Genomic DNA, 10,319 nt, shown 5'->3' on the forward strand with positions numbered 1-10,319 from the left:
GCGGAAGGTGCCGGGTGCGGGAGCATCCATGGGGCCTTGGCGGAGTCCCTGGGCGCCTTGAGCGATGGCGTGAGAGAAGGGCTGGGGCAGGGTTGTTCTCTTCTGTTGGTTTTAAAAAGAGAAGCTGCTTTCGTACGTGGGTTGTCATTAGAAATCTGGTTACTGCCCCAAACCGACTGACGATGAAATTCGAGAGGGGGGTAGGAGTTCTCGCACTGCTTATCTTTCTGTTAACTGCTGCCGTTCGCTTGTTCCTAAATTTCTCCCTTGCTCGGGCAAAGGCTTGTGTAAGGTTAAGTGCTGGCTGCAACGGGCCGCTCGGAACCATCGCCTGGGGCTTGGGGCGGGCCTTGCAGTTGTGGGACAGTGCCGAGAAAATTAACTTGCACTTGAAAAGACTGCACAAACTGGGCTTGGGGTGACGTTTTTTAGGGATAAAACGATCGTTTACATTTTTCCCGGAAACTGAATGGGGGATATGCCTGCTGGGAAAACAGAACAAAACAAAGCACAGCAAAAAACCCAAACACAACGAACCACAAACATTTACAAATTAATTTTAATAGAAGTATCTCTGTTAGTGATTATGTAAGTCAAATAAGACTTTTCAAAGCAAACTGGAGGTGAAACTGCAATATTCTCATGATTTGTCTTTACGAATAATTTGAGTGGGGCTTTGCACTGATTGCCAAGCGTTATCCAGATACCTGTGCTTTTAAAAATGCCTAGTTATGCCAAGATGTTGTCCAAAAACTGGAGTTTGTCACCTGGTGTGCAACAAGTCAATCCACACACAGACTCAAGATATCATTTTATTACATTTCTACGCAGAGATGGATGCTAGGTAGTAATCCACAAAGCTAGCATGCCTGGATACAGTCATGTCAGGTATTTGTACAGTACAAAATGTTAATTGTGTCTTCTTTGCCCCATCCCTCTCATATTGGTTAGTCTTTTACTGCTTCGATTGAAAGTTGCAGTGGTTTTTGATTTTAGTATGTATTCTTGGTAAGTGGGGGTCTTAATTCGAGGGGGGTCTCAGGTACCTGGAGGTGTGGTCTTCACATTATAATAAGGTCTCAAGATTTGTAATAACAAAAGGCCCCCATGCTTCGGGACCTGTTACACCTCAAGGACAGCAGTTCCAGTGATTCCTGATAAGGGGTGAATGCTCCCAAATCGCTCCTGCTGTCTCAAAGGCCAGACTGATCTAGCAACATCTTATAGTTCACATATTCCCTGAGTTACAAGTTTGACTTCTTTATTGCCAGGTAACAAAAATTCTAAGTGAAGTTTTTTGCAGGGGGTTAGGATGTTACACAATGTGAAGGTAAAAATATAAGACTTAGGAGAGTGGTTTATATAGACGTAAAAATACGTTGACTTTACTGGAGGTAACTCCTCCAGTTGGTGGTGTATGGCTTTGTTTATTTATGTTAATTAATAGTGTTTAAGTCTGAAGAAGTGATTTATTATATTGTTTCTTCCAAGTCTGCGTATTGTTTATTCACAGGTGCTTAGAGAATCTTGATTGACCTTTTTTTAAATAAAAAAAAATCAAAGTTCTCTAAATTATTCTTTCTGAAATAGACTAGAAATATACAAGCTAGAACTGCTACTGGCAGTTGGAAGTATTCCTTGACATATAAAGAAGTGTAAGCCATGAATTTAGGTTAATTAATTAATCCAAGAAGAAATGGAGGTTTTTGGTTTTTTTGCAATCCTTGAAAATCAAACTGATAAGACACTTTCTTTTGGACTTGACAGATGTTTCCAGTTTCTTAGTGCTGCTGTTCCTCACAGTTTTTCCCGGTAGCTGTAGGGTTACATTGACAAGACTCTGTCAGATTGCTGCAGCTGATTACTGCAGGGAAATTAAACAGTTCTGATAATTCCTCCTGGCCCTTACAAAGGCTGCCTTCTATCATGGGCAGGGCAACAGCTCTGAATAGAGGGATCCAAATATCAGAACTAGGTAGTAGTAGTGGATGGGAAGCAGTAGAGATACTTGTAGAGGTTTCTTGTCAAGATACAGTCATTACATCTGTAAAAACCCTTTTTCATTAAATTACTGTGTAGTCTTGTGGTTATTTGATGGGCAAGTCCTCAGGCATCTATGAACAGGAATATTAAGGCTTTTCTTAATGCAATATTTCATTTTAAGAATAATGTACCAATATAATGGGAGGTTTATTAAGACTGATTTGATTATTTTGTTTCCAGTTGATCTGAAGATAAGCTCTATCAAGTGTTTCCTGTCTGTAATTGTGTTTTTTGGTAAAAAATCTCATTTTGTTGGTAACAGGAAAAAAGTGTCAATTTAAGGGATTTATGCTTTTCTTAGCATCTTGAGGGGAGGAAAAAAAAACCCAAAACGTGAGAGCTTATTATACTTATATTTGCTTTGTACAGATGTCTCACTTTACAAGTGAAGATGAAGCTCTGTTACAGTCTATGCTTAGACAGTTGCTGCAGAGTGTGAAGGAAAAAATCACTGGAGCCCCATCAGTAGAATGTGCAGAAGAGATTCTCTTGCATTTGGAGGAAACAGATGAGAATTTTCACAAGTAAAAATATTTTTGCTATTTTTAATATTTTTAAGGCGGTAAAATGTGTTGAATTATGTTACTCCTGGCAAATGTTAATGTTTACAATTTGTCTTGCTATGTGGATGTGAATGTATTTGTATATATAAATATTCCTGTAACTAATCAATTCTCAGAAGATGCTAAGTTAGAGAATAAGATTAATTTTGCCATTTTCCTGCCTTTTTTTGCCTTTTTTTTTCTCTATTGGTAATAGATTTTTACTGTAATAGTAATTGATGAGCTGTTTGTGAGAGAACTTACAGAGCTATCTAACTTAGCCAACTCTGATGCATGTGCACATGTGTAATGTACTAAATGCACACGTGAACAAAAAAAAGCCTGAAGAAGTCCTCGCTGAAGGCTGACAGGCAGTATTTTTGACACCTGCTAGACAATACAATTTTGTTTTTCAAAATAAGGAAAATTTTCAGAAGGCTACATGACCTCCATATTTAATTGCTCTGTCTGGCTTATATTGCTGAACCCTTGTATATCTTAACAGGTAGTAATTCTTTTAATTTATGTTTTGAATAAAGCAAAAATATATCTCCATCACATTTCTGCTAAATCAGACTTGACAGTGTCACCTCACTTACATGCGATCTAGATTTCTGGAGCCCACACTCCTCTTTAAATGGTATTCTAACTTGTTTATTTTTTTACTACATGGGAGATTTTTAGTATACATTTATGACAAGTCAAGAGAATATCAAGCTGAAATGACCTTGAAGACATTTTAATAAGGACCAGAGTTCTGCGACCTGACTTCTACTGGGAAAGCTGGTTCCCTGCCAGTTTTTTTCAGAAATAGCACTTATCTACATTCTCTTAAATTTGTCTAGTTTTTAGCATTGTTTTGTCAGTGGTAGAAGTTAGGTAAAAGTAAATGAGTGAAACAGAACTAGGGTTTATCTAAAATTTCACTATAATTTTAAAACTTTCATGCTTTTGTATCTTCTGAAGATGCTAAATGCTTTAAAATGTATTTTAGCTCAATTTTATTTTGTATTACAAATTGTATCAGATAACACTTTTGTTGGCAGTGTTGTGAATTTTGAGCACCAATTTACCAGGACACAAGCACAAGAGTAAAAAAAACTTGCTTATAAACATGTCAAAGTTGAAAATTAAATGTAATTTTGAAAGAAAAACATTTTTGTTTAAAGGAAAATGTACATAGTAAGAAAACCCAAACAACCAAAAACCCATGAAATTACTTCTGTCAGTATTTCTTCTGAGGACTTATTAGGAGACTACCCAGGATGAGAGAGTAAAGTCTACAACTGAGGGAAACAATGCATACATATCTTGCCCCTTTAGAACAGTGAAACCGTGGCATCCATTACTCTTTCTGGTATGTTAAAAAATTGTTGATCCTAAAGATACTTTCTTTTCATGAGAAAAGTTTTAACTTATGTTTAGTGGAAAATCAAGTGATACTTTAAATGCAGAATGTGAGTGTTACTCTCTGGCACTGGAATATTTCTGGAGGTATTCTAGTCTTGTTCACGACCCATGGCAGTATAGTTTGGTTTTCATGGAAGGTCAGAGAGGTCATATGGCGATTTATTAGTGAGACCATTAAGAAACTTTCTCCTTGACCCTTAGTCTGTCCATCCAGACCGCAAGCTCCTTTATTAGTAGTGTGTGCTTTTGGATTGTCCAATATACTACTTCAGCTCAGCATTTTGATCAGCCTTGTTTCTGCCTCATGGTTCTTTTACCTCAGTAATTTTATCAGATTTTGAGGCCTTACTTTATCCTGTGTTCCCACTTTGATGTGGAAAAGACAAACACAGGATTCTCAGAAAGCTAATAAAGAGCAAAACTGAATAATGTTCAAAATTTATGAGCAGTAGTAGAAATCAGAATTTTTAACTAATTAAGTAGCATGTTTTCTATTGTATTTCTTCCTTAAATTAAAGTCATGGAGGTTTTTTAGCACTTTTTTTCCCCCTGATGGTTCCTTTATAAGCCCAGTAAGATCAGTCTGAGTTGATTCTGTATGTGACATAGTAGTTCTATCATTGCTGAAACACTTTTTTGTTAGAAAACATTTTTAAGGTGTAAGAATGATGCAGAAGATCAAGGGTAGGACATCAAGCAGGCATAAACTTAGTGGCGTGAATAATGATGTGCCTGCTGTGTATCTCAGAGTGAAGCAGTCACTGCAAAAACATACATCCTGGAAATGTTACTGTCATAAAACAAATAGGAGAAAGTGTTATGAAAGCTTTAATTCAGTGGAGAGTCGCGTAAAGTTTCATTATTGCAAAAGTAAAAAGCCAGCCTGTGAGACAAATGAAAATGCAAATAAACATGTTTACATCTTTCTTGAGATGTATTTCTGTTACTTTCATTGAAAACAAAAGTGGAAAAAGAATGGAAATAAGGGGGTAGGGGAAAAGCACTGTTATACCTGATGGAACTTGAGGTAGGCAATCCAGTGAGGAAGTATGTATCATGAGACAAGACACAGTTTTCTGTGCTTTTTTTTTTTTTTTTTTTTTTTTACGTATTTTGAATGTAGTCTGGTTGGTGTGTTGGTTTAGTTTTTGGTTTTTTTGTTTTGTTTTGTTTTGTTTTTTTTTCCCAATACCCAAGAAAGGCAAAAGCTTCTGCCTGTTGTAACAGTTGCTTTTATTTACATTTGCATTTTATAGCTTTGGACTCTGTACCTACATGGTGAACTGACTTTTTTGTTTGAAATTTTCTCACTCTGTATTTATCCAAATGAACACAAAATAGTTGCACATCTGCATTTGATATAATTAAAATATTATGATGCATCTACTGTTTATGTATGGTTACTTTTTTGTGTGTTTCTGTTTGCCTTGTCATTTATACAAATCAGAAGAGTAACCAAAACAAATGTTTATATGTTCTAAACACTACTTTTTAGCTATTTTTATAGCTAATACAGTCTGAGGACCCAGTGAGAGTCTTTCATTTGAAATGCCACTCTGATTATTCTTTTGTTTAAGCAAGTTTCTGTGAGTATCTAATAAGAGCACAAAGTGCCAATTTCCTTACATTTAACATGTACATGTAATCACAGACAGCTAGTTTGTCCGTTTGGCTGAGTGAAATCTGCGTGCTGTCATGACACAGACTTTCGTAAGCCTTACACATGCTTATATGCTAGAATTTATAAATGGTGTTTTCTGTGTTTCCTCTCATTTTGTATGTATACTGCATAAATAAGACTCCATAAGACAGTGCTGTGTTCAGCATGCTCCAAATTAATGTTTCTTTGGAATTTAAAGTCTGAGATTTCTTGATATTCTATGATATTTTTTTTTTCTACAAATCCTTAACCTTTTGTCTGAGTAGATTTTTACATTTAGAAGCAGCACAAAAGGAAATTAGAAACTCTTTGGTACTGTTGCTTCCTGGAATGTGCTGATAATGACCATATTGAAGAAAATCAAACATCATTTTGGTTTTTTTACACAGTTGAATTTTATTTCTCTCCAAGTCCTAAGCCCTCACCTTAAAGTAATAACAGGTCTGCTGGGTGAGAAGATAGGGAATGTTAATATAATGTTAGACAGTTGCTGCAGAGTGTGAAGGAAAAAATAAAAAAAATTGATGGTGGGCTTAAGGATATCTGTTACATTTTAATTTTTTATATTGGTTTCAGCTATGAGTTTGTGAAATACCTTAGACAATATATAAATAATACTGTGGGATCTGTGATTGAAGAAGAAACAGAAAAATGTACTTCTGCTCAAAATCAGGGTGAAGTATCTGGCTATGATACACTGGTCCAACATGTTACGAAGAAGACTCATGAATCAAAAGAGTGAGTATATACGTGTAATTGACATTTTTGCTTCCTCTTGGTCTTTATCTTCCTTTCTCCTTTCAAGAACTTGTTTTGAAAAAATAACTTCTGAACCAATGGGTAACAAAACTGGTTCTTTGCTTTCAAAAATCAGTGTAAGCAATTCAGATATTCCCACCCTACATTGCAAGTTGTCATGCTTTGTCTCACTCTTGAATTAAGATTATGAACTATTGCATAAAAAGATCAGTAGCAAATCTGTGAAGTTTTTGGGGTACCTAGGACTGGAGCTGGGCAGAGTTAAGATTTGAGAAAAGAATCACTACTTCATACTATTTCACTAGCTGCAAATTAAACTCAGTTGTGATATGGAAGTTGGCCTAAAGGAAAAAATTGTTTTATCAGGTATTAAATTTTGATAATTTCTTTAGATATAAATGCAGAGTCTGCATGACAATGTTGTTTTCTTAAAAAAAAAAAATAGAATTCATGTGTATTTTTTTTTTTTAAGATTTGTTCCTTGGTATCTAGCCAGGTATGCTGTGAGAGTAGTGTGTTAAGTCATATCTGCTTTCATTGACGAGTTTAAAAATTGAAATTTGAGCTATCTTGCTGTGTATTTTAGTGTACATGCAAACATACTTCTGCAGCGTTGTCTGTAATAACGTAGAATTGGTATGTGGACCAACTGTATCTAACCAAGATTTTTTGACTCAGACTGTCAGATGTCCAGAAATCAGTAGGTGTGCAAAACCACATGCTGGCATATTACAGGGTCTATGGTCCAGATTAATTGGCTTTGAACACTGTATTTAGTAAAGAAGCCCTAAATAGAAAAACCTCTGTGAGTACCAGTTAAATTACTTTCTTAATCATCTCTTCTCTGCTACTATTCACCTTGCTAGGGACATTAAAATAGCTTTATTTTTTTTTTTTTTTTTTAATACAGAGGCTGGTAGCTCTCTTACTGCATTTTCATGCTTTGGATTTTGAATTTGCATAGGCAGATAATTGCTGTGATTCTTTAAAGCAGTTGTCAGTAGTACTTATAAAATGGTTTTTAGCGTTATACAGCTGTTATTTCCAGAAAATACATGAAACTTCATAAGTTTAGTCTGTGCATCACATAGAGTTTTGGAATTCCTGTACAAAACCTAAATACATCATAATGCTTAAATGCTTAAAGTATTGTTTCTTTAATTAAAGAACACAGTATACTTCTGTCATCATAGTGAATCAGGTCCTTGCCTCTGTATTTTTGATTGTCGGAGAGAGTCATGATGAGGGCCTTACTGAGATTGAAGTGTTAGTGTGGAAACGGTGAAATTAAAGTGAGCACCTGAAATGGTGGTTGTTGAAAAATGAAAAAGAACCAACCAATCCCCTGCTATTTTAGCATCAGTGGCCATCTTTATGTGTGTGGAGGAAGAAAACAAAAAAGGCAAATTTTGACTCTCATATATTTTAGCCACTAAAATGATTTTATAAACGACTTCAGCTGAACTATTTTTTTCACTAATTTTTATCGCAGAATTGTATCTTCATTTCCATCTCTTTTTTTTTAGTGGAACGAGGATTTTACTGTGATGCCTGTTGTTTACTATGTGTCCTCATAAAAAAGGAATTTAAAAATAGTGTATGTTTCTGTTGTAGAAGATTTTATTTTCTGTTTGGTTTTAGAAGGTTTCTTATCTAGAAGTGCACAGAAATATGTTGTCTGAACCATGGTTTTATATGGTCCTTTTCACCTGCCTGCAAGCATTCTGAACTCAGCATTACTGAGTCTCACTGGGATGGTCTTGATACCATTTAAGGATCACTTGAAGGTTCCAGTTTTGTTCATTGCAATTATTAATTTTCTGTGGTAGGTAGTATGCTTAAAGGTATTTATGGGAAAAGTGTATTAAGGAATTTAACTCCTTAGTGATACATTTGCAGTTTTCATAGTACAGTCATTTATGTTAAAAAGCAGTTCTTAATTGACTACACTTGGCTTTTATTTTCACCTATAAAATAAATTTTAGGATGACTGTTTTTCAGCTTGTGCTGTTTGTATCTTTTTATTTCAAAGATCAGGACCTTAGGGTTCTTGAGCTCATTAAAGTTGGTAGAAGCAGCTCTAGTGAACTAAATATGTCTGATTCTTATATTTTTAATTTGAGAGATAGGAGGATATTGAAACACAATATGGTTATTTATATCTTTGGTGTCCGTAAAATAAGTAATACTAGCCTTAAAGTAAAAAAATAATTTGAAATAAAATATCAACATCTTACAGTAGGATGTTTTTCTGAAGCAGCTTTCATTTTGAATTGCTTCCTTGTGGATATTATTGTTCAATTTAGGTAACTTAAAAACCCCCTAGTTCTGTTGAAAGAAAATGATTTTCTGTGCATGAATGTACTCAAGATCTTGAATCAGGATGATGTGTTGTTCTCTTCTGTTGGTTCTGCTTGAGGCTTGTGGCAGAAGGAAAAGTTGGATGTTGAACTTGAAGAAACATAAACAGTAGCAAGGATGAGAACTGGCCTGTTTTCAAAGGGACAGATTCTCCCTTTTGGTAGATTCACATTTTTCTTTCTTAAGAACCTCCCAGAACAGGATTATGTTAGTGGTATTTCATTGAATGGTTTTAGAAGGACAAAAAAGAATATTATTATAACTCTAAAATACAGCTGTTGGAAACTTCTAAGGTACACACATTTTTTGCTGCTCATTTTGGATGTGGATTTGTTTTTCATTCATTTCTGTAAATTCAATGAGTTTGGATCTAAGTACCATTATGCCATATTCAGTTATTCACAATTTAGTGATTTTTTTTTTAATTAATGGTTTTTATGCTCTTTAATATTGAAATGATCTTTACTTTGAAGATACAGGGAAATGATGCATGCCTTGAAGAACGTCATGATGGTTGTGGTAGAATCTTTGATTAACAAGTTTGAAGAAGACCGGATGCGTAATAAGGAGCTGGATAGTAAAACAAAGAAAGAACGTCAGAGTGGCTATTTTACAGACAACTGTTCTGACAGCGACTCCTCATTCAACCAAGTACAATGTGTTTTCTCTCTGTGTTATGAAATAAGCATGGTACTGCAAAATTGTTCACTTTCTGTCAGTGGGGGTTGAAAGGCAGCCCTAGAAAAAGATTCATCCTTCCTGCCTTTGATATATCCTAAACTGAGTTGATCACATTTCTTTCACTCTGAAGTACTAAGCTTATACTAGCTGTTTAACCTTATAGACAGCATATGCTAGATGGGATGAAGATATTACCCATATGCTCTAAAGCACCTATGCAAGTACTGCATAGGAAAAAATAGAATAATGCTAAAAGCAATACATCATCTAACTTTTTGTGATTTTACTTTAGGAGCCAAGAAATGTGCAGTTAATTTCCAGACTACTGCATTATGCTATATTACTTACTGAATGAATTGTTATAAGGAATTTTATGAAGCTGCAGGAAACTTTTAAGTAAAGCAAAGCAAAATATGTAATGAGAATTTAGTTGCTGTAAATTAAACTTTGGGCAAATGGCAGAAAATACTTAGAAAGTTGACTTTAATGTTAAATTAGTATAAATGTTGAAGTCCTAATTATTAAAAGTCAGATATCAGAATGACTGATGATTTTAATCTTCTGCTGTTCAGTTTAGTAAAATATTCTAATGGTCATTTTATAATGTGTATTTCAGAGTTTTACATTCATGAGTCAAGAACAGTTACAGCTGCTTGTAGAAAGGCTTGACCCTATTCAGCCTAAGGAGGTAAGTTTCAAAGAAAAAAAAATGTTAATATAAATGAATGTTTGTGGCATATGAGTTTGTATGTACCTAAGTGGAATCTTGTCTTTATTGATTCATGTATCTTGACTTCAGTGCAGCAACTGCTCTGCAGTGCACCATTTCATCGTTCATAACCATAGAATCATAGAATGGTTTG

General features: G+C 34.9%; 1 protein-coding gene across 1 annotated transcript; it reads left to right on the plus strand.

Moving 5' to 3' along the window:
• Positions 1–2,412: 2,412 nt before the first annotated feature.
• On the plus strand, positions 2,413–10,144 carry LOC104469113 (protein broad-minded-like; the record flags this gene model as incomplete). Its single annotated transcript, XM_010083486.1, has 4 exons — positions 2,413–2,567; positions 6,232–6,393; positions 9,249–9,426; positions 10,073–10,144. Coding segments are annotated over exons 1-4 (567 nt in total), but the record flags the coding sequence as incomplete, so codon positions are not given.
• Positions 10,145–10,319: the final 175 nt, after the last annotated feature.

Source organism: Pterocles gutturalis, unplaced genomic scaffold (genome assembly GCF_000699245.1).
Source record: "Pterocles gutturalis isolate BGI_N339 unplaced genomic scaffold, ASM69924v1 scaffold46675, whole genome shotgun sequence".
NCBI classification, from domain to species: domain Eukaryota; kingdom Metazoa; phylum Chordata; class Aves; order Pterocliformes; family Pteroclidae; genus Pterocles; species Pterocles gutturalis.